We start from the raw sequence: 24,335 nt of genomic DNA on the forward strand, positions 1-24,335 counted from the left end.
TAGGCTGCTTGAGCAGAGCACGGCCAGGGACCCAGTAGTTTTTTTGTTGGTAAAATTCCAGTCTGACCCCTTTTCCTCCTGATTGTGCAGTAGACTCTCTGCGCTCCCTTCCCCCTGCATATAGTACCCAGAAGAATAGTCAGCATGAAAGCCCTTGAGGAGGCCTTCCCCAGGAAACCAGGTGGCTCGAGCATGTGCTGGTTCGCTGGCATCTTGCTGCTGAGAAAGTGTGTCTTTGAGCAGTTAGCTGGATGGGATCATAGCCAATCCCCAGCAGGTGGGGTTGTTGAGGAAAAAATCTTGGATAAGAATAGCTGCATAATTAAATTTTATACCTTTTCCTACAAAACTTAAAATTTAATTTCCTTCAGTGGTAATAAGAAAATAGGTAATTTAAACCATACCGAAGATTCTAACCAAACTTGCATATGGTTATTGTTTTTGTATTTCTTGTGTCTTGATGTTATACTTAGTATCTAATTCCTACTCAGGGCCTCATAGCTCTTTCTTGATTTTAAGATCTTTGCCTGCCTGCCATAACTGGGAGAAACAATCTCCCTTTTTAGGATGGGTGCCTGTGTTATAGGGGACTTGAATAAATACAACAATAAAGGTACCGTTCTTCATTTTTTTTTTATGCTCTTGGTCAGCAATCAGCAGACTATGGCCCATAGGCCAGAAATCTGGCCTGCTGCCCATTTTTCTATATAAAGTTTATGGAAACACAGCCACACTCATTCCTTATGTACTGTCTAGGGCAGAGCCAGCTAGTTGCCACAGGGACCATGTGGCTCACAAACCACAGATATTTACTGTCCGGCCCTTTACAGAGAGAGTTTGCCAGCCCTGCTCTTGGCTGATTATTTTTAAGCCAAAGACTAAGCTGTCCATGGTCTCTGAGGCCAGGGCTGAGTTACCCAGACTGACATCTGGCTACTTGCCCTGCCCGAGTAGGTCGGGCTTCATGGTGGTCATAGAGGGCATGGGACTTGCAGGAGACGGAGCATTGCGTGCTGCTCATGCCCATCCTGGTCCCAGCTCACTACGAGAAGCCCTGAGTCTCCTGGAAGGAGAAAGACAGCGTTGTGTCCTGTGGGGATTTTCAAGTTGTATGTCTATTGAGTTTTTAATCAGTGGAATTCTTCAAATGAAATCTTGCATAAATGCCCAGTGTATGAAATCAAAGATCTGAGTCGCTCTGGGTGGGGGTGGGCTTGGGGGCTACGATGAGCGGTCTGGAGCCCTCCTCACCCCTCTTCCTTCCTACCCAAGTGGTAGCCTGACTTGTACGTCTGCCAAACCTGAGGTCTTGGGGTGAAGACCACCCCTGTAATGGATAGACATCTCTGTGGCTTGGGGATCTGACAAACCTGGGTTTGAATTCAGCTGCTGTCACTTAACGAGCTGCATGTCCTTGGGCAAGTTATTGATCTCTGTCTCAGTTTCTTCTTTGTTAAAATGGAGATCATAATGTTTATCTTGTAGGTTGTAAAGATTTAAAAATATTACTTTGATGCTGCCTTTACAGTGAAATTCCATGGAAGTGATGGCTATATGTCAGTGTATTGCTGCCTATCAAATTAGCACAAACTCTATGGCTTGAAACAACACAAATTTATTATCTTGTAGTTCTGCAGTTCAGAGGTCCAAAAGGGGTTTCACGTGGCTGAAATCAAGGTGTCAATAGGACTGTGTTTGTTCCGGAGGCTCTAGGGGAAAATTTGTGTCCTTGCCCTTTACAGCTTCTGGAGGCTGCTCACATCTCTTGGCTCACGGCCCCTCCCTCCGACATCAAAGCCAGCAACATGGAGCTTGGTCTTTCTCATGCTGCCCTCTCTCTGGTTCTCTCTTCCAATACCCTCTTCCACTTTTTTTTTTTTTTTTTTGTACGCGGGACTCTCACTGTCGTGGCCTCTCCCGTTGCGGAGCACAGGCTCCGGACGCGCAGGCTCAGCGGCTATGGCCCACGGGCCCAGCCGCTCCGCGGCATGTGGGATCCTCCCGGACCGGGACACGAACCCGCGTCCCCCTGCATCGGCAGGCGGACTCTCAACCACTGCGCCACCAGGGAAGCCCTACCCTCTTCCACTTTTAAGTATCCTTGTGATTACATTGGGCCTGCCTGGATAATCCAGAATAATCCCCGTCAGCAGCCTTAATTCCCCTTGTCCGTGTAACCTAAGTATTCACAGATGCCAGGTATTAGGATGTAGACATTTTTGGAGACCCTGCCATAATGGCCTGTCTTCATTTCCTCGACTCTCCCACTGTTGGGCACCCTTTCTAGCAGGGTTTCTTCCCCATTGTTCCTCTAGAAATATTCTCAAGGGTACCTCCACGTTGTCAAGTACAGCGGTCAACTCCTAGTCCCCTCTTAGTCTGCCTGTCGTCAGCATTTGACACAGTGGGTCACTTCCACCCTGTCCACTGGCTTCCGGGATGCAACCTTCTCTTGGTTCTCTCTCCACCTTCCTGACTGTCCTATTCATTCTCCTTCGCTGTTTTGTCCTCAGTCTTCCTACTTCTCTAATTTGGGGTACAGGGCTCATTTCCTGGACTTCTTTGATCAGTCAGCATCCCCTCCCAAGGTTTCAAATACCCTCTACACTGATGTATTTTAAACGCTGTTTTAGATCTCTAGCCCACATCTCTAAACTCTAGACTCATAATCCAGCTGTCCACTTAATGTCTTCCCTGGAAATGTAAAAGATACCACAAATTTAATATTCCCCAAACCAAAATCCCATGTCCTACCCTGTCCCCAACCTCCTTCTCCCTGCAAATGTGTCACCCTTCTTCTACTTGTTTGGGGCAAAATCCTTGGACATAGATTTATACAGAAGCCTCCTACCTAGTGTCCCCTTTGCAGACATTTCTGACATAACAACCATGATGATCCTTTTGTGATCCCTGAACCCTTTGCCCAGACCTCTACTGTCTTTCCTTTAAACCCAGAATAAAAGCCAAAGTCCTTTTTTTAAAAAATAATCAATGCTTTATTACTTAAATGGAAACTTGATAGCATAGTAAGTTTTAATGATCTAATTAATGGAAAATTATAATAAAATTTCTTTAAAATATTTTTCAACATCCTAGTGTACCACCATATTCATTACCATTGTATATATTTTCAAAGGCATTAATATCAATGGAATAATTAAAGACAATGAAAATGGAACTCATTTATACCCAATCCTCCTTTTCTCAAGGCTTTATGCTGCTGGTTTATGTAGCCTTTGGATTGAAGCCAGAAATATTTTTTTTCTTGGTTAAAAAAATTAGCTTTTCTAGTTCTTTCAGAATAAACAGAAACAGGACAGTGGTATGTCAAATGGCTAATTGTCTTATCATTATAAAAAAGCCAAAGTCCTTAAAATGGTCTAGAAGGCCCTGTAACCTGGCCCCTCTGCTGCCTGCTCACTGAACCTCCCATCACTCCCACCTTCACTCACTACCTTCCTGACACACTGGCCTAACCGATGCCCCTCAACCTGCCAGGCACGTTCCAACCTCAGGACCTTTGCACTTGCTCTTCCCTCCTCCTGGAATCCTTTCTTCCCAGGTCGTTGCATGGCTGGCTTGCTCGTTTCCTGAAGTCTCTACTGAAATGTCACCTTAGCAGAGTCAGGTTTAATGGACCATCCTGGGTCAAATAGCCCCTCTAATCCCAGACACCCCCCGCCACCCCCCACTTCCATCAACATCATTCCCCTCCTCCTCCTTCTGCCTTTTTTGTCTTCTTTGCATTCGCCATCACTTGACATTACTTATTTGCTGCTTTATTTTATCCTTCTTGCCCCACTAGAATGTCTTCATTGTCTAGTGTACCTTCTCCCTTCTCAAATGTTTTTCTCTTCTGGAATGTGCTCCATCAGGGCAGGTCTTTGTTTCGTTCAGTGCTCTCTCCCCCGGTGCCTAGCACAGGTCCCTGGCGTGGGTGGTGGGCAGGGAAGGGTTAATCAGGTGTTTGTGGGATGGATACATGAATGGATGGATGAAATATGTACGTGAGGGCCTCAGTCACAGGGCTGGCCCACAGACTCTCACAAATGATACCTGTAATTATGAGTAATGCATTTGTTTACTGGAAGTACTAGTTTCCCTGTCAGATTGGTGTTATCCAGGGCAAGATAGCTCTTATGAGTACATATATAATTACTTATGTATGTACTTAACATTAAAAAGAGAAGTTTTTTTAATCTGATATTTCTTGAGCTCTTTCTCCAGGGCCCATGCTCTTAACGAGTGAGACAGAAGGCTTCGCAGGGCTGCAGAGAGCAGATAAGCGACTCCCAAGATTCCCTCTCCTCTGCTCAGGCAACTGCTGTATACAGAATGTTCTTCTTCTGGTTGGGATTAGGGAGGAGGAAGCTCCAGGGCAGTAGTGATTTGGGAAAGATATTTCTGTTCCGTGGCTTGGGAAAGAAATAGGACAGGGTGGAGGAGGCTCACCTGCCCGAGAAGGGACTGATCTTTAGTTACGTATCGTGTTTAGGTTCAAATGAAGGGTCACAGGGTTTTTCATCCATCCTTCCAGACATCTTTTGAGCCTCTGGTGTGTGCTGGATGCTTAGGTGGTTTAGGCCCTGGGGATACAAGATGGATATGAACCCTGCTTGGAAGAGCTCACAGACTCTCAGGGACCGGCAGGTACAATAAGAATCATAATACAGCCACAGCCACTTGCCCAGCATTGCTCCAAGAGCTTTCTGTTTCTGGCCGTGCCTCGCGTGCGTCATGTGGGATCTTAATTCCCCGACCAGGGATCAAACCCACGGCCCCTGCATTGGAAGTGCAGAGTCTTAACCACTGGACCGCCAGGGAAGGCAGCTCCAAGAACTCTTTTCCTTTAATCCTCAAAATAATTCTGTGAGATTTGGGGCGATGGCTTCCATTTTACACATAAAGGAACTGAGGCCTCGGGAGGTTAAGTAATTTGCTGGGGCCAGCAGCCAGGGAGTGTAGCCTCTGTATGGCTCTAAAGCTCCTATCCTCACTGCCCCCTTTGACGGATGTGGAGGGCGGGAGCAGGCTTCCCAGGCACGGGCTGTCACCTTGATCCCAGGGTGGCTTCAGGTGTATCTGGTCTCAGCTTATGAATAAAGAAAGTGACTTCAGGCTCTGGAAGCCTCTCCAGGATTGGGGTTCATGGTGACAGGTTCACAGACACAGCAGAGCTAGATGGGTGGATACCACAGAGAACGGCATGCAGACCACTGCTCGAATCACCACATAGAGGTTTCTAGAATGCAGAACTGAAACTCACAGCCTTTCTAGAAGAACGAGAAGATATCCTCCCTACTAACTCCTTCCCCCTTTTTTTTTTCCTTTAGCCAGGAGACTTGCTGTACTTTCCCAGAGGGACCGTTCATCAGGCGGACGCTCCCTCAGGGCTGGCCCACTCCACGCACGTGACCATCAGCACCTACCAGAGCAGGTGAGCACTCACCTGCAGCCTCGCGTCCCCGACAGCTCCGAGCTGTCGCCACAGCGGCGTGTTCGGGAGACGTGAGGGAGTTAGCTGCTTCTCTCCTCCTTACCCGGCCCCGGGGTTTCCGGCTGACTTCCTATTCCTTCAGCGTCCTACCTGTGCCATTGACTCACTCAGGCTTCCTCCTGGCCTGTCATGACCCTGACTCCACAGAACGCTGGGAGTTGCCCAAATAAAGGCTCCCATGGTTTGGGAAGATAGAAGCATAGCTGTGGGTGTGGCAGTGTGCTCGTGTTGCCAGGCTGGGCTTGTAGTCTCTCTCCCACACCCCTATCCCCTGCCTCTCTCCCTCCCTCCCTCCCTTCCCCTCTCTGTCTCTCTCTGTCTCTGTCTCTGTCTCTCCCCCTCCCCGCCCCCTTCAAATTTTGTTTTGCTTGTGGTAAAATATTTATAACATAGAATGTGCCATTTTAACCATTAAGTGTCCAATTCACTGACATTAACTATATTCACACTGTTGTGCAACCGTCACCACTACCTGTTTCCAAGACGTTTTCATCACCCCAAACAGAAACTCTATCCACTGAAACCTCTGGGTTTATTTTAAGGCTTCCATTTTTTTACAGTTCATGAAATTAAAGTCAGAAAGGAAGTCTGGAACAGTGAGTCCTGAAAGCACACGTGCTAAAAACAATTCCAATTAAAACCGTGTTCCAGTTCAGCGAGTGCCTCGTCACATGACAGGGCCAGGGCAGCAGTGCCCAGTGAGTCATTTCCTGGTAGCAGCGACCTCAGTAGTCCAGGTCCCATTAAAAACACCAGTCATTAATTTATTCTTCATGCAGCACTACACCTTGTGCTAGTTGCTGAGATTGTAGGCATTGGACTGAAGACGCTTTGAGAGAACTTACTCTCTGGAAGTGGTGGAAGGAGGGGAGATAGGCATGTAGTCACCAAACAGTGTGACACATCCCATCATAGGTTTGCAGAGGAGACTCTGGGAGCACAGAGGAACGCACTTAGCTAAGCCGGGGCCTCAGGGAAGGCTTTGGAAATGACTTGACACCCAAGCTGAGGGAGATTTACAGGAGGAGTAAGTAGAAGTGGGTCAGGAGGTCAGAGCAGGAGAGGATATTCCCGGCCTGAGGGACAGCCAGTCGCCTCCTAACTTCAAAGCCGTATCTTGCAGAACAAGTGAGTAAGCATTCTTCTGCCTCCTCATCTGGCTTTTCAGCGAGAAGTGAACCCCCTGAGTTTAAGAGACAGGAGGAGCTAGCTGGAGTCTGGCCTGAAGTTAGGCTCTCTTTGCCCACAAGTAGAAGCTAAAGCTTGTTTGGGGCTTCCTTTATGTAAAATGCCCTTGTCACCATGACTGGTTAGGTGCCTTGCATAGCGAGAAACAGTCTCTGAGGGCAGCTCGAGAAGAACAGAGGTGACTGAGGGGGTGGGTCATAGGAACTGGGGAAGGGCAGGCTGCAGGGAGGCTGAACCAGAAGTTCGTTGTGGACTAAAGCAGCTCTGGGCCTTGGCAGCCACATATTGATAGTTTGGCCCCATGAATGTCCATCTTCTGGTGTCCCGCCGTTGAGGTTACTCAGCTGCTCCCTCTTTCTCTAATTCTCCCTCTTTTTCATTTCTCTTGGTCTCCTAGTAATCGGTTTTCGCTCCCTTGTTTTCCTTCCTCGGTTTCTACTTACTCACAACTTTGGCTCATCACAAGGCATCCTCAGTTACTTCTCTGACCTCCCTCGATCTCGTTGAACCTATTAGCTTTTGCTTCCACTGAGTGCCTGACTCGCTGTTTCCCAGTCCCCAGGATGAACTGGTAGCCTTCCCTGGTCCCACCCACCCCCTCTGCAGGCAGCAGGGCTGGGGAAGAGAGGTCTGAGTTACAGAGGATGCCTGCTGGGGGCTGTGGGTAGGCACCGTGACCCGTGCATCTAAGCAGGATGCCGACCTGGGCCTTTGTCAGGGGGGCCGGTGCTAGAACGGGACAGATGTAACTCGAGGACCATCGCTCCCCAGAGGTGTCCCTATGCTTTGGTCCTGGTGCTCCTTAAGGCCTGTGGCAGAGTGAGGACTTGGGCCTTTTCCTAACCCCTCTCAAGGGTAGCATTGTTGGAACATTTAGGGCCAGCTGTATGAGACAGTGGCCTGTCGATTTGGCTGCTTTACCAAAGTGAACCCCTCCAGAGGTGTTATTTCCAAACTTTGGAAAGGCCCAAGATCCGTTTTCCTAGAAGAACACAGAGCTCAATTTAACGGCACTTAAACTCCTCTGTGAGCTACTGCTGCATGACTTGTACCTGGGACCCTTCAAAGGACGATATTATTTCATGCTGCTGAAAGGTCTCTATGGTCGAAGTTCAATCAAAGGTGTGAGGTTGGGTGTAGCATTATGTCACAAGTGGTGAGGCTACCACGGAGGAGTGGACGTCTTGGGGGAAGTGTCTCATGTGGCTTTTGTCCTCTTTTGCCACTTTTCCAGGAGGGAAGCATAAAAGTGTTAATTTTGTTACTGCGTGAGAAGCAAGTCATACTGTGAATTTCCATCTTGCATGCAGCCAGCAATTTGAAATCTGCTGGTGACACAGAGGAAAATTTTAAACAGCTCAGAAGTGTTTAAAGAGAGCAGCCCCACAGCGTGTGCTTCTCACACCGGCACACACCGAGCACGAGCGATTCTAAATGCCCCAGAGAAAGCAGAGGCAACTGAACACTGATGCTCGTCCCGAGATGGTATTTTTGGCCTCTGGCTTCTATCTCCTACCCCAGTAAAACCACTGCCAGGGTTTAACAAGTTGCAAAATCAACTGTTTTGAAATTGTTGATGTTGGATATTTTGCTGAGGAATTTTTACAAGGAACAAAGGAAAATGTAGCGTTTAACTGTTCAGATGATTACACAGTCTGGGGATCTTGCTGTTACCCTAAATGTGTTGCTTTGGATTTTTTACACATAAAAATCTTTTTAGGTCCTATAATGATTGAGGGTTAAAGTTTCCTGCAAAGCTCTCCTCGAGGCTCTGTGTTGCATAGTTGAAAACATTAAAAAAAAAAAAAAATTGGTCCCTTAAACTTCCTACTTTATGACAGTCTGTAATTAATTCTCTGGTATCTTTACATTTAAGACAAATCATGGAGGAAGCCTAGCTTCCCACCTTTAATTTTGCACCTGAGTGTCTGGGATGGGAAGTAAGGGAAGACTGACTGATGAAGGCCGTTAAGTCTTTATGCTGAGTAATGTGAAATTAGTGGAACTCAAGACGTCAGGGCAGGGGAATTGGTGTGACCGTTTGTAGCTTTAGGCTTTTAGTAATCAGTGTTCTATGCACATTTCTTATGTGTTCACTCTTTTTTTTTTTTCTTGGTACACGTTCCAGTTCATGGGGAGATTTCCTTTTGGACACCATTTCAGGGCTCGTGTTTGATACTGCAAAGGCAGACGTAGAGCTACGGGCCGGCATACCCCGGCAGCTGCTCCTGGTAAGGAGTAAAGGCAGGTGGGCAAGGAGGGGTAACCACGGCCCAGGCCAGCTGAAGCTGTGGCTCCCTCCTCGGGACCCCAGAGTCCTCCCCGTGTGAGCCAAGCTCGTCTTCTCCCGGGCACGGTGGTTTGCAGAACGAATGGAGTGCTGCACATTGCATGCGGCCCAAAGGACCAACAGTGTTGTGCAGACGGCCCGCTTCCTGTACTTCATGGCAGCAGTGGCAGGCACCGGGAGCTCTGGCTGAATCAGTGGTTGAATGAATAACTAACCTGGCTTGGGAACTGTAGCCTGAGCACACGTGAGATCACTAGTTAGGACAGACCCACTGGAGAGCCTGGCCTTGGTGTGCTCCCTGGCTTTCCTGTCCGTCCTGGTCTTACCTTTGAAACAGCGGCCCTGTTGGCTAGTTTTGAGAAGCTGAGTGCATCAGTGCTGAGTTGAGCAGAGGGTGCTTTTGCGGTCTGAAGCAGACACCTTAGACAGTGATTTGCTTTTCAAAAGGCAAAGCCGAGACTGTGCCACATTCCCAGGGATCCCTCTTTTCAGGCAAAATCCTGAAAATTGATCTTTTTTTGCCAACGGTAGGCAGCTTAAGATGAACAGTGGTTATGAGGAAATAAAGGGATACGGTTCTTAAGGGGTGACATGGATCTGCGTCTGCCCTGGGTGATGGTGGTCAGTGGACTACTCCAGAGACTGGGACCTGGGCAGGAAGGTCACTGGAGTCTGGGCCCGGACTCACTTCTGTGTTTCTAGCAGGTGGAAACCACAGCCGTTGCAACAAGAAAATTAAGTGGCTTTCTGAGGATGCTTGCAGACCGGCTGGAGGGCACCAGAGAACTGCTTTCAGCAGACATGAAGAAGGATTTTGCTATGAACAGACTCCCACCGTACTATGTGGGAGATGGAGCAGAGCTTTCAACACCAGGTAGAGCTTTGCTCTTTTCTTCTAGGTGGTCAGGGGCTAATGTGGGCTATTTTGAGCTTTTCTGGGTGGGCACCTCTTTGAGCTGATGGAATGTATGAAGCATTTGAGGATTAATGTGGGCCTATCCTTAGTGTGAGGTTGGACAGGACATGCAGCCTGATGGGGAATGAGAGCCCTGTGATTTGGGGTGAGGAGTATGTGTGGTTAGGGCCCCTCTGGAATTCATCATCTTCAGGAAGTTTTAAGAACTTGAACATTGAAATAGTCTTGTTGGAATTAACCCAGGGATGGGTAAAATGTTGCCATCAGCGGGGGAACTACCAGAATGCCCAAGATTATCAGACCTGCTCCCAAGTCCCAGGTGACTTTTGTGACAGGTGTCAGGTGCAGATGACATTGATAGACTTCTGGGTGGATGGTGATACCGGTGTTCTGGAGCAGAGACCACACCACACTCCTGTAGTCGGACAAAGCTGGGTTTATTGACTTGTAACAGGGAAGAGAGCACGCCACTGGGGGCTGTAGGCACCTCGGTAAAAGGATGTTGGAAAGGATTTATAGGATTTGGGTTTGAGTTAGGTGATTTTCAGGAGGGTTCAAGGAAGCAGGGCTTGGCTCGGGATTGAATGCTGTCGGGAAAAAGGAGGGATTCTCGGATTGGGTCTCCTGTAAATCTTAGCCAGTAGCAGGAGGAGTGAAATGAAGCCAAGGTGACAGCTGGTAGAGCAGCAGCAACAGTCACTCAGGTCAGCCAGGATAGGGCACGTCTGGTCCCTTCTGTGGTGTGGACAGTGTCCTTGCTTTGGCCTGAGTTCTGACCTGATGATGAAGTGGTCTTGGTTTTGTCTCGATCTCTCTCAGTCACAGCGTGGCCTTGCTTAATATCGGGGTTCTGTGTAATGGCCTGTGTTCAGCTGGAGAACATGGAGACACAGCCGTGAGTGCCAGGCTGGCTCTCAGGCTCCTTCTCTCTTAGTCAGGTACAGGGAGAGTTTCATTTTCACTAATTTTCATAAAAGCCTTATCACCAGTGGAGAACCACTGAGATGCACACTCTACAAGGTCCCTTCTAACACTGATTCTATGTACATTTTTATTATAGTCTCGGGGGGGGGGGCGGGAGTTTAAAATTTGTTTTTGATAGCATCTACTCAAAATAGCACATGTTTTCCCAGCACATATTTTAATCTTTAGCAGAACAGTGTTCTGAGTATCAGCTTATGGCCCAGGATATGTTATCCAGAGTTTTCCTTGCCTTAGTCCTTATAGTCAATAAAGTTATGATCCCTCAACTCTTTCTCCAGCCAGAAGACCCTGTAAGGCTGGTCTGATTGTAGTGGCTGCTTTTTCACTAAGTTAAATCCAATCTAGGAAAGAGTAGTTTTTCCTGTGGACTTTATTAGGTGGCTTTTTTATGACACTGCACTTGACCTACACAGGCTGAATACTTTGCCATGGTCATGGAACTAGTAATTGGAGGGGTGGTGCACTTTGAGCTCTGGAAGTCCTTTCAGAGTCCACATGTGGAGCAAGCAGGGGAGAGAACCTGGAGACGTGAGAGCATTCTGTGCAGAAGGCATGGTGGCCCTGTCTGTACTGTGATAGTATGTGCTCCCCGGGTACTGGTGACAACTATTTAAATGAACTTACAGTTAGATAAATAACAACAGAAGTCTGTATGTGTGTCTTCAGTATAAGGATGAGCTCCATCAAGATGTCAGCTACACTTTTCAGATCACCGTACATGTCGGGGAGAGCGAATACTTGAGCTGGAGAGGGCGCCCCACATTTGGCTTCACCTGCAAATTGTTACTAAGTGTACTTCCTAAATAGTTGCTCCTGCAAGCAGGTTTGAGCCTGCTGCTTTCCTCTCTGAAAGATGGCTTTCCCTGTCTCTGGGTTTTCCAGGTGGACGGTTACCGGGGTTGGACAGCACTGTGAGGCTGCAATTTAGAGACCACGTTGTCCTCACTGTAGGACCCGATCAGGACCCATCCGTGAGTATCCAGAGGGGAAGGGGGTTCCGTTCTTCTCAGGGCATTTCCATCACAGGCCCCAGGTTATCAGACTGACAAATGGCCCTGCCCTCCTCCTTTGGGCATCCACCTCCTCACAGCTTAACGCCATCTCTTTAGATCAGATCATGCCCAGATCTCACTGTTATGGTTCCAAGGTTTCCTGCCTGTTGGGCATTTGAGGGCTTGTCTTCGGCCCCACAGAACCCTCCTTCTTTTCTCTAATTAGTAATTAAATGTCTGTTCTGTCTCCTAATTCAGGCCAGGTTGCCTTTGCTTAGACGGCCGCAGACCCCGTTCACGCGTCTCCCTGTCTCAGTCCCTCGCCCATCCTGTATACGGCGCAGACCTGCCTTTACATATGGTTTTGTTGATGGTTCTTCTCAAAAACTCTCTATTCTGTAGATGATGGAGAGGAAAATCTACATTCCATACCCTTGCCACCTAGCCCAGTGGTTCCCCAAACTGGCTGATTACAGTCAACTGGAAAATTTTTAGAACTTGTAAGTTCCTGGGCTTCGTCTGGTGTGGAGCCTCTGCATTTATTTTGAAAGCACCCCACACAACCCTAAAGCCCTTGGGAACTCTCCCATGCCCTGTGGCTTCACCCTGTTCCTCCTAATCAGCTTTCTTGGGAGGTGTCCAGTGAATGTCTGGAGGGGATGAGAGTCGGGGGGCACCGAGATGTCTCCAGAACCCTATTTTTCCAGCCATCAGGGCCAGCCCTGGAGAAGACTGGTTTATAACATAGATATAAAACCTAAAAAGTATATACTCCCACATCCCCATTTAAAAAAAGAAAATCCTAGTTATTCTGCTAACCAATCAATCAGTTTGAGGCGTTCTGTTTCAGGCTAAGGCTTTGGGTCCTCGTCTGAGTGAGAGGTGACAAGGAATTTCTAAAGGTTCTGGAAGAGATAATAAACTGCACTGTGTTATGGTGGGTGGAGAGGGACGGGAAGTCGAGACCATTCGGGAGCCTACTTTACTATACGTGGAATAGAAGTTTTTATAGATCACATAGCTGGTATTTCTTAGGAATTAATATTTACTCTGTGGTGTTCATAAATTGCCCATTTATGTATACCTAGGAATGTCAAATTTTTCTGATGCAAAAAGATAGTGCAGGTATGATGAAACGAAAAACTTGAATGTTTCATTGGTAAGTTGATATATAAATGGTTGCTTTTTCATTAGGTCGTTTCTGAAGATGCTGTTATCTTTTTGAAAAATGACGAGTGGTTATTTGCTGCATACAAATAGTAATCTGAGCACTATAATGAAATACGTATATTCTACATTGCGTGTGTATATATCTATATTTATCTGTATCTCATAATTTTTTTGCCAGAAGGATTCTTTAGTGTTCAATAAATTTCACTTAAGCACTGAGGCATTAAGATTTTTCTTGGTGTTGACCTTTGTTATTGGAAAACCCTCCTAGTATTGAAGTGCTCAATATTTTGGTGTTGACGACTTGCTGTGTTTTTTTTTTTAAAGGATGAAACTCGAGAAAAGATGGTTTACATCTATCATTCCTTAAAGAATAGGAGAGACACACACATGATGGGAAATGAGGAACCAGAGGTTTGTTCCAACCTAAAATGCATGTCTTTCCTGCGATTTGGTGGCTGGGAAGAATCTGTTACCTTTGATTTATGGGTAATGACCTTTTTTATGACTGCAGTGTGGACTTCACATTTCACAAATTGACAGCCCTTGCACAGGGATGATTAAGTCAGACATTTCTGTGATATATGTACCCACTTTAAAAGATACTAGGACCTGTGGCCTTGTGGGAAAGGTGTAACAAATGTGAAGCATTTCTCAAAGGATTAATATTTCTTACTCTATAAAATAGAATACCTTTCATGAAGTCTGAGTTTTCATATGGGAATTAGCAACTATCATAAGTTATCATAGTTTTTGTAAGTAGCTTATCTGAAACAAGTTTCATACTTGTGAAGGATATCAATAATCATGTATTGAGAAATTATGGAAAATGCCACCTAAGTGACTAAATAGTTTATCTTTTTTCAGTCTCATGGACTTCGCTTTCCTTTATCACATATCGATGCACTGAAGCAAATTTGGAACAGTTCAGCTATTTCTGTCAAGGACCTGAAACTTACTACAGATGAGGAAAAGCAAAGCCTGGTATTAGCCCTCTGGACAGAATGTTTAATCCAAGTAGTCTAGTGCCTTTGCTTCTTTTTAAATATGTATATATAAAATAGTAGACACTTGCTTCTGCAAAGATTTACATGCTAGGGAGCCCCTGTTGCTTTGAACCAAGGACATAATGAATGTAACTTTCCTTACCTGTGTATCTAATAACATAACATGAGACCTACCTGTTAAAGGTGACCAGTTGGCCATGTGTACTAACAGAGGTACATAGAAGAAAGAACAGCAAATTACTAAATGTCCCAGAAGGTGACAAAAACCGTACTTCTTGACAAGTTTATTTAATCCAGTGTGGTAGAAAAGGCACAGCTCAATAAATGTCTCATTTAAATTTACATGTCGTTACCTGGCTTTGTCTTTGTTCTCTGGAAGAAACAACTTCTTTAAAGAGCCTCACTGGCTCTAGAAAAATTTTAAACAATTAACATGAAGAATTTTTTAACTTGGTTTTTTACAGTGAAAATATACATACCTACCTTTGTGTACACACAAGGCCTCCCATTAAAATAAAGTTACCCTATAACATCAATTTCATTAAATAATACTGCCACACTAACAGGCACTCACATCTGTGGGCATAAAATAGTTTTACAGATGTTGCTTGAAAGATGACAAAAGAGCCTGAGATTGAAGGGAAGGGGAAAAAAAACACAATAATATTTACATGGAAAGACCAAGTCTATAAAAAATACTCAAAATAGTGGGTCTTTGAGTTTAAACAGTTCACTGTTAACATTCTAAAGTGCATACAGGTTGATATTTTTAAAAATATCATTGGAGAATTTAATCTTTCTGTATATAAAAATAGAGCAGACCTTTTTCTGCTTTCTGGCAAAAGTTGGGGATGAAGGGAACAGTTGTCTCAATGTAAGTTTAAAACCAACTCAGGAGGGAAAAATGCTTGAGAATTGTATAGTGATGGTGGTAATGATTACTTGAAACTAAGTCAAAGACATTATCCTACCTGATTTTGCTTGAATGAAAGCTATTTAAAATGGGAGTGAAAAACTGAGTTTTCTGTCACATTTTGTAAAGTAAAGTGGTATAGTCAAGGATCAGATACTACTTGGTCTTAATTTGAACATCTGAAATTTCCCCTTACTTCAGGCAAAGAAAAATTTGACTATTCTTACACGTAGGTGACAGAGTCTTTATAAACACTTCTTGAGGGTAGATCAGGTGAGGTCTCAGAACCAGGATAGGTAAGCCCCGGTTACTTACAGTCTTGTCACCCAGAAGGGTGTCTCTGTTAATACTTAGAGTGCAAGGACAGCCGCAGGCTACTTGTGCTTTTTTAGTTTGAAGGACCGAGCAAACAACAGCCACAGAAAACACTCCTGTACTTGAGCCTTTTCCTTACAAAGCTGAGGTCCCCTCCCTGGGGTCAGTTACAAGTGTGAATACTTACGGTGCTTCAGTTATAAAAGCTTCAATAGGGAACCTTTAATGTTTATCTAATACAGCAGCTTAATAGTAAGGTTTATTAAATATGTTTTCAGATATTGCTAAAAATATTATTCATCTTTTTAAAAGTATGACTTGACCTATAGGACTCTGCTTGTCTGTGCCTTGCATTCACACACACATCTACTAGGAGGTTAATTAACACAGGATGACAGCATCACCAGTGTCCTATAATGGCTATCAGGGATAGGATTCGTGTTTGGTGGAAAGGAGAGAGAAGAGACTTCAAGAAGCTTGCTCACCGAAGCTGGAGATCAAGCAGGAGTAGAACCTTTCCAAGAAATCGTTAACGCATTCTTCATAGGAACACTGGATGACTGGCAAGAATATTTTGAGCTTTTCCATGGTTAACAACAATAGTCTTCAAGGTTGGGGAAGAAGTTCATTCTGCTCAGTGATCCCAGAAGCATGAGGACAGGTAGCTTCCTTTTCACGGGGCATGAGGGTCCTTCTCCCCTTGCTCTCTCTCAGGGATGCTGCAGATTCTCTCACAATATTTCAATGTCCCATTTCTGTGTTTCTTCTCCCTCCAGGGGCTCATTTACAATTACATGAGTTTTGTCATAATAATTTCCTCCTAAAACAGAAATCCCAAAAGGAAAGATTATTTGTTCACACAGGTGCTTAGCAATTTCAGTTGTCACAGGCTTTTGCTCAGCCCACTCACTGTTGGGGTAGATTAATATGTCATTTGTAAAGCGGTCTGAAATGGGAAACTGAGGTTAAACGGGCGTAGCTATTCTTCACCTCAAATCAGACATTATGACTGATTGAAAAGCTAAGTGGTATAATAGATGTTTGCATAAGCGGTGTGCCCTGACAATGGGATTCTTAACACAGTGCTCTGAGAGTGCTCTAGCTCAGCGGCAGGTACTGGGTTTTAGTTTCTACACCAAGAGTGGCTATGACTAACTCAATTAAAGCGACAGCACTGAATAATATTGGCCCTGACCTTGGCTGGACTCAAAAACAAGTTTAAATGATAAATTTAAAGGACCATACATTTTAAGGACCACAGCAATGCACAACAGAAAGTGAGAAATATTTCTTTAGGAAATGGATGACATCTTATGGTTGATGATGCTTCAAATTTAGAAATGTTCTCAAAGATCATGTAGAACATGAAAATTTTACAGCTGTACTGATAAACAAAAACCTTTGTAGGCTTGGTCCTTAGGCTTTTTCTTGATCCGTATATAGCTAATTGTTTTGTTAAAATGGCATATCTCGACTTTTTCAAGCATAATTTAAAATGATTTAATATTTCCCTTATGCATAAGGACTTCTTTTACCCATAAGGAGGAGGAGGCTTGGAATTTAAAAGGAATATCCAAGGACACAGAACACTGGGTTTCATCACAGGCCTACCTTTAACATCAAGGACAAGTTGGTCACTGAGGTAGGAGCTGATGGTCCCATTTTTGTTCAGTCTCCACTTCTGCCTGAACTGCCCATGTTCAGTCCATAGGGCAACTTTAGCTCCAGGTATGTCTCGACCACCAATCACATCGAGACATGTGTCACTGGCCTAAAAGGGTCAAGAAATAAATTGGCAGTACTGTGTTTACTAAAATCAATTGGATTGGGCCCCTTTTCTTTCATGTGAACAGATCAGAGACATGACTGTCTAATCTCAAGAGAAAACTAGCATAATTATAAATTCAGTCAACTTTTTAAGTCTTCTTTATGGCTGAAGGAAGGAGATGGTATGGAAATAAACATACTGAACTAGAGGTACTTGTTTTTAAAAGGATGGTCTGGATCTGACAACAGATGGTCAAAGGTTTGTTGAATTACAATTAAATGTTGAATCCCTGTTAGCTTAAATGTGTAAGGTCGAGCCTGTTTTTCTTACAAAAACATTGGGTGGGCTTCCCTGGTGGCGCAGTGGTTGAGAGTCCGCCTGCCGATGCAGGGGACACGGGTTCGTGCCCCGGTACGGGAGGATCCCACATGCCGTGGAGCAGCTAGGCCCCTGAGCCGTGGCCGCTGAGCCTGCACATCTGGAGCCTGTGCTCCGCAACGGGAGAGGCCACAACAGTGACAGGCCCACACACCGCAAAAAAAACAAACAAAAAACAAAAAAACCTTGGGTGATGTGCAAGATACCCAGACAATAATTACTTTTAAGTGCTTCTCATTTTTGTTGAAGCATGAGAAAATGGTCGATAATCCACTGGTGATATAATAAAACTGGTGTCTTATTCCCCACAGCATCAAACATAATGGAAGGGTTGCAGAAAAACAAAGAAACCTAAGTTTTATTTTCTAAGCTTCCTCCAAAAAACAGCAGCTCTACCTTCATTGTATATTTTGAAGATGAGGAGGCTTCAACATGTTTGGAATCACAAAGACAGCTAAATTAATCTGGGCCGCAGAGTGTAAGGAACGTCTCACAAAAGCACATTGTCCATTTGGGTACAGTGACTTATCACTGGTTTAAAAAAACCATTTAGGAATATCCATAGTATGTGTTAATCTTACTTTTTACTTAAAATAGAGAATTTTTTGATGTAGAAAATCTAGTTTCTAAGCCCATTTCACCTAGATGCTTCAGTAATATATATGTCAATGTTCTTATAATTATGCAAAAAACTGTTGATAGGGAATTGCATTATTTTATCATGCCATTTGATTTGGCAAGATTTTGGTTTCCAAAGGAAAAATACCAAAGACCGAAAAGCGGGGTATACTATCAGTGGGGTTGGTTACCTTGGATTTAAAGAGTCCTCGACAGTAGTGCCAGATCTGGGTATTCTTCCCACTGTAGGGAGAAAGGCACACAGATGTTGCCCTTGTGTCAGCTACATTTCCGGTGACTGTCAGATACTCGTCCTGGGCTCGGTTCTTTATTCTTATGTACACTGCAGGCTGTGATGGGAGGAACAGAGACATTTTGAAAAAACCTTTTGAATCTGGAAATCAATCTTTCCAAAGGACAGCTTGAGGGGGATGTGAGAGGTAACAGAATTTAGCTTATTTATATCTGTTTCACTTTAGCAGATGTGTGTAAATTAATATTTTCTATTAACAGATCCTTACACCACAGGGCACACAGCTTAAATTGTACAGTCTCTATTATATTTTTTCTGAAATACACTCCTTTGGAAGGGTGAAAGGTAATAGTTTCATTTACTCGCACTCCATTATGGCAAGGGGCGGTGCAGAATTCGGCACTTAATGAGGTTCATTCACTAACTACTATGTCCCAGCTGGCCGCAGGAAGGCAGAGGAGTAGGAATAAGGGCAGGGTACTACCTACATGGATGTAACAACAACTTAGCAGCGACAGTACAATCATCAGCCATACTGGCTTGAGCTATGATTCAGTGCCCAATGAATGCTATGGGAGGTCTTGAAAAACCCAGGTAGCTGAGGGCCCTAGTAGCACTGGTAATTTGTTTGTTTATACTTTGTTGACCTTAATATGTCAAGGAAAGAGACCATGCATGTAGGTGATCACTATGTAGGTATTCAAAAACTGGGTAACAGAGGACTTCATCTCCTGGGCCTGGCATATATACAAGAAGTTTGCAAATAAAATATTAAATCTGGGACTTGCCTCTATGGGTAACAGTTATTATTTATTGAGACTTAGTCCTAAATGGTTTCTGGGCCACAGTCAGAATTAATGACCAGAACAACCCCTCAAGAAAGTACAATTATGACCCGCATTTTTGTAAATAAGGGTGACGCAGACAAGGAAGAGCCAGGTTTGTCTGCACCAAAACACTCCCTCTTCACCCTGATGCTCTAAGGCCTGAGAAATGCACTAGTTACTCTCAGACACAGGGAATGAGACCGATTCCAAAAGTGGCAGTGAAATAAGATGACAGGAGGACACAGCACATGACTGAAGCTCCACAGAAACTATTCTTTCAGCCCCAGGACTTAGGCCTCCAGTCTTAATGTAATATAACACAGGACACCCAACATCCCCACCTTGGGTCAGGTGTTGGCATCCCAATTACAACCCTGTCAAATAATAGTAACACATGATCTGTGATTTAACAAAAGAGCACTTTCACTCTGAGAAATGTAAGTGCTAGGTAAATTCAACAAGGTATCATGGTAAACCCACCAATGAATATTCTATTTTGAAACTTAAGATGGGTCAACATGAGACCAGTTAAGGTTTGCCTTCCTAAGGAAATAAACATTCGGAACACTTAAATGAGCAAATAGAAAGACATTTTTTTTTTAATCTGGTAATTTAAAGCAGGTGAAAAAGACCTCTACTAGGCAAAATGTTTTAAGTGTTTCAAACCACTACTTCCACATTCATAGTGCAACAGTAGGTAAACTCCTATAATTCAAAAGTCTATAAATCATATAATTCTATGAATCTCCCACCGCAATTAATTCTGGATGCTTCAGTACATTCTTTGCTACAGTTTCCTTACCTTATATATATAAGGAAACAGGTGTGACCTTCACAGATGACAGAGTTCCAATTATGTTAGGACCAAACATCACAGTTTTAATCCATTAACTCAAGCAAGGTACTAATTACCCTTTTTACACACTTGTAGTCTGACTCCTCTGTAATTATACATTTAAACACCGATATGCAGATAATTACCTTAGTGACTTCCTAATTCCCAAGCTCAAAGAGGATCACATTTTAATGATTCCTGAATTTCTAAACAAGAATATAAACTAAAGCAGTGCCAAGAGCTTTACCAAAAAGGAAATAGGACCCATGATACTGTTTTAGAAACCTAGAATTCCTTTGCTGCGTTTCAAAGCTGTGGCCTAAATAAACAAAGGAAAATAATCTATTAAATATTATTTTGAAATTAAACGTTTAACCAGGAATAATTTCCCAAAGCACAATGCAAGGAGAATGATATATAATGTTAATTGTCAAAAAACTACGTAAAATCAGAGGACACTGTTCTAGCTATTCTTTATCTCAGGGCCCTGAACATAGGCAGGGACATCCTTCCCCAGCAAGGAACTCCCTTTCAAAAGTGAGGGAAATGTTCTCAGCATCCAACTTGGCTTCTAAAGTTTCTAACAACATGGGATTAAGCGTTATCATATAGTCGGTAAAAGCTAAACTGAAATCCCACTTCAGCCGTGCTTTTTCCCCACGGCTTTTCAGGGCGGTTACCCATCATCCCATGTGACAGGACTGAGGAATAAGCAAGATATGAGGGTCAGGAAATCCTGTACCACACACTCTGCCAAGAAAGTGCACTGATGTTTAGTATCCCTCAGTTGGGCATCTCTGGTTCTCTCAAAGGACATCGTGAGTAAAGAACCTTTCAAAATAAATGTGTTACCACAGCAATATGAGCCACGTGTTGTGTCAGACTCTTATTTAACCCTCACAGTGATACTGAGAGGTAAGCAATGTGATCACTGTTTCACCAGTGAGGAATCTGAGGTGCCAAGAAATGAATGACTCACCCCAAGTCATACTGCTTCTGAGAGGCAGAGCTAGGATTTGAACCAACAGAACCAGAGTGGTAGGGATGAGCATGGGGGGGGTGTGTGTGTGTGTGACAGAGCGAGAGAGAGAAGGGGGCAGCAAGACCAATAATTAGGGTAACTTTATTGGCTACCATTTACTTACCACTTATATGTCAGATCTGAAAATCAGAGCCTCGGCATTTATACCCACTATGCTACCTACACTCGCTCAGTGCCTGAAGTATATGGTACCACACTGTAAATGCTTCTCTTATTTTGGAGGAAAGTAGGGTGTGGTTGTTTTAAGAACACAGATGTTAGAGCATAATAGGTATGGGTTCAAATCCTGGTTCTGACACTTGGATGACTTTTGCCAATTTGCTTTCTCTCTCTCAGCCTTAGTTTTCCTTCTAGAAAACAGGAATACAGTTGACCTTTAGACAATGCAGGGGTGAAGGGCACCAACCCTCTGCGCAGTTGAAAATCTGAGCATAACTTAGAGTCGGCCCTCTGTATCCTCAGTTCCACATCTGTGGATTCAACCAACCTTGGATCACTGTAGTCCTGTAATGCTGTAGTATTTATTGGAAAAATTGGAGTATAAGTGGACCCACGTATTTCAAACCCATGTTCAAGAGTCAACTGTAATAACTCCTACCCTAAAGGACTATTGTTGGAATCAAGTGTGAAAGTGTTTCTAAAGGGTTCAGAGAAGTACCAATGGCATATCCGTTGGCCACAGTACCTCTAAAGCCTAGCATGGGTTCCTACCCTCCGTGAAACCTCCCACCACTCCTACACATGTTCATGCTTCCTTCCTCTGAATCAGGGATTGCCTGTGGCTTTTAGATGATTACACACTGTTCTGCACTTTTCTTAGCTTTTAATTTTTTTTTTTTTTTTGCAGTACGCAGGCCTCTCACTGCCGCGGCCTCTCCCGTTGCGGAGCACAGGCTCCAGATGCGCAGGCTCAGCGGCCACGGCTCACGGGCCCAGCTGCTCCGCGGCATGTGGGATCTTCCCGGACCAGGGCACGAACCCGTGTCCCCTGCATCGGCAGGCAGACTCCCAACCAACGCGCCACCAGGGAAGCCCCTAGCTTTTAATTTTTTAAAAAAGTTTTAGTACAACTTTTAAAGGTTACTTTCCATTTACAGTTATTACAAAATATTGGCTGTACTCCCCGTGTTGTACCATACATCCTTGGGCCTTACAGCCAATAGTCTCTACTTCCTACTCCCCCTCCCCCATATGTTACCCCTCCCCAGTCTCCCCACTGGTAACCACTAGTTTGTTCTCTGTATCTGTGCATCTGCTTCTTTTTTGTTATATTCACTAGTTTGTTGTATTTTTTAGATTCCACACATGATATCATACAGTATTTGTCTTTCTCTGACATTTCACCAAGCATAATGCCCTCCAAGTCTAACCATGTTGCTGCAAATGATAAAATTTCATTTTTTTGTATGGCTGAGTAGTATTTCATCGTGTGTGTGTGTGTGTGTGTATACACACACACACACACACACACACACACACACACACACACACATCATGTCTTCTTTATCCATTCATCTGTTGATGGACACTTAGGTTGCTTCCATATCTGGGCAATTGTAAATAATGCTGCTATGAACATTGGGGTGCACGTACCTTTTTGAATTAGTGTTTCAATTTACATTCCCACCAACAGTGCACAAGGGTTCCCTTTTCTCCACATCCTCGTCAACATTTCTTTTTTGTCTTCTTTTTGATAATAGCCATTCTGACAGGTGTGATGTGATATCCCATTGTGGTTTTAATTTACATTTCTCTGATGGTGAGTGATGCTGAACATCTTTTCAGGTGCCTGTTGGCCATCTGCACTTCTTCTTTGTAAAAATGTCTGTTCAGTTCTTCCGCCCATTTTTAAATCAGGTTGTATGTTTTTTGTGTTGAGCTACTCAAGCTGTTTTTATGTGTTGTATATTAATCTCTTATCAGTCATATCATTTGCAAACATTTTCTTCCATTCAGTAGATTGCCTTTTCGTTTTGCTGATGATTTCTTTTGTTTTGCAAAAGCTTTTACGTTTAATTAGGTCCATTTATTTTTGCTTTTATTTCCTTTATTTTAGGAGATGGATCCAAAAAAATATTGCTGTGATTTATGTCAGAGTGTTCTGCCTATGTTTTCCTCTAGGGGTTTTATACTATCCAGTATTATATTTAGGTATTTAATCCTTTTGCGTTTATTTTTGTATATGGTGTTAGAGAATGTTCTAATTTGATTTTTTTATGGGTAGCTCTCCAGTTTTCCCAACACCACTTATTGAAGAGACTGTCTTTTCTCCATTACATATTCTTGCCTCCTTTGTCATAGAATGACTGTAGGTGCATGGGTTTATTTCCAGTGTCTCTAGCCTACTCCACTGATGTATGTGTCTGTTTGTGTGCCAGTACCATAATGCTTTGATTACTGTAGCTTTGTACAATAGTATAGTCCGACGTCAGGGAGTGTGATGCCTCCAGCTCAGTTCTTTGTCAAAATTGCTTTGGCTATTCAGGGGTCTTTTGTTTCCATTATACATTTTAAAATTATTTGTTCTAGTTCCTTGAAAAATGCCATTGGTATTTTGATAGGGATTGCATTGAATATGTTGATTGCCTTAGGAAGTATGGTCATTTTAACAATACTGATTCATCCAATCCAACAACACGGTAAATCTCTCCATCTGTTTGTGTTGTCTTCAATTTCTTTCACCAGCGTCTTAAGGTTTTCCAAATACAGGTCTTTTGCCTCCTTAGGTAAGTTTATTCCTAGGTGTTTTTTTCTTTTTGATGCAATGGTAAGTGGGATTGTTTCTTTACTTTCTTTTTCTGAAAGTTCATTGTTAGTGTATAGAAATGCAACAAATTCCAGCATATTAATTTTGGATCCTGCAACTTTACTGAATTCATTGATGAGCTCTAGTATTCTGGTGGCATCTTTAGGATCTTCTTTGTATAGTATCACGTCATCTGCAAACAGTGACAATTTTACTTCTTTCCAATTTGGATTCATTTTCTTTCTTTTTTTTGTCTGATTGCTGTGGCTAGGACTCTCAATACTGTGTTGAATAAAAGCAGCAAGAGTGGACATCCTTATCTTTTTCCTGATCTTAGAGGAGATTTCTTTAGCTTTTCATCCTTGAGTATAATGTTAGCTGTCGGTTTGTCACATATGGCCTTTATTATGTTGAGTTATGTTCCCTCTGTGCCCACCTTCTGGAGAGTTTCTATTGTAAATGGATGTTGAATTTTGTCAAAAGCTTTTTCTATATCTGTTGAGATGAACATATGTTTTTTTTATTCTTTAATTTGTTGGTGTGGTATATCACATTGATTGATTTGAAGATACTGAAAAATCCTTCCATCCCTGGGA

The 24,335-nt window shown here is 43.7% G+C and overlaps 2 protein-coding genes across 8 annotated transcripts in view; one reads left to right on the forward strand and one right to left on the reverse strand.

The window, feature by feature from the left end:
* Positions 1-14,386, forward strand: part of RIOX2 (ribosomal oxygenase 2) — a 26,916-nt gene extending 12,530 nt beyond the window's left edge. For 5 of the 7 annotated variants that reach the window (XM_060150726.1, XM_060150725.1, XM_060150732.1 and 2 more), the window contains 6 exons: positions 5,334-5,437; positions 8,814-8,916; positions 9,678-9,849; positions 11,758-11,846; positions 13,365-13,451; positions 13,905-14,386. In XM_060150726.1, the coding sequence (XP_060006709.1) occupies positions 5,334-5,437; positions 8,814-8,916; positions 9,678-9,849; positions 11,758-11,846; positions 13,365-13,451; positions 13,905-14,063 (714 nt within the window). In that variant the 3' untranslated portion in view covers positions 14,064-14,386. The remainder of the gene's footprint in view (positions 1-5,333; positions 5,438-8,813; positions 8,917-9,677; positions 9,850-11,757; positions 11,847-13,364; positions 13,452-13,904) is intronic. The other 2 variants (XM_060150728.1, XM_060150730.1) reach the window with 1 other exon arrangement.
* Positions 14,297-24,335, reverse strand: part of CRYBG3 (crystallin beta-gamma domain containing 3) — a 114,518-nt gene continuing 104,479 nt past the window's right edge. The window contains exons 20-22 of the mRNA XM_060150724.1: positions 18,228-18,386; positions 16,884-17,043; positions 14,297-16,092 (exon numbers count right to left, since the gene is read on the reverse strand). Of these exons, the coding sequence (XP_060006707.1) occupies positions 16,004-16,092; positions 16,884-17,043; positions 18,228-18,386 (408 nt within the window). The 3' untranslated portion in view covers positions 14,297-16,003. The remainder of the gene's footprint in view (positions 16,093-16,883; positions 17,044-18,227; positions 18,387-24,335) is intronic.

The sequence above is a fragment of the Lagenorhynchus albirostris genome, chromosome 5 (assembly GCF_949774975.1).
Source record: "Lagenorhynchus albirostris chromosome 5, mLagAlb1.1, whole genome shotgun sequence".
Lineage (NCBI taxonomy): Eukaryota > Metazoa > Chordata > Mammalia > Artiodactyla > Delphinidae > Lagenorhynchus > Lagenorhynchus albirostris.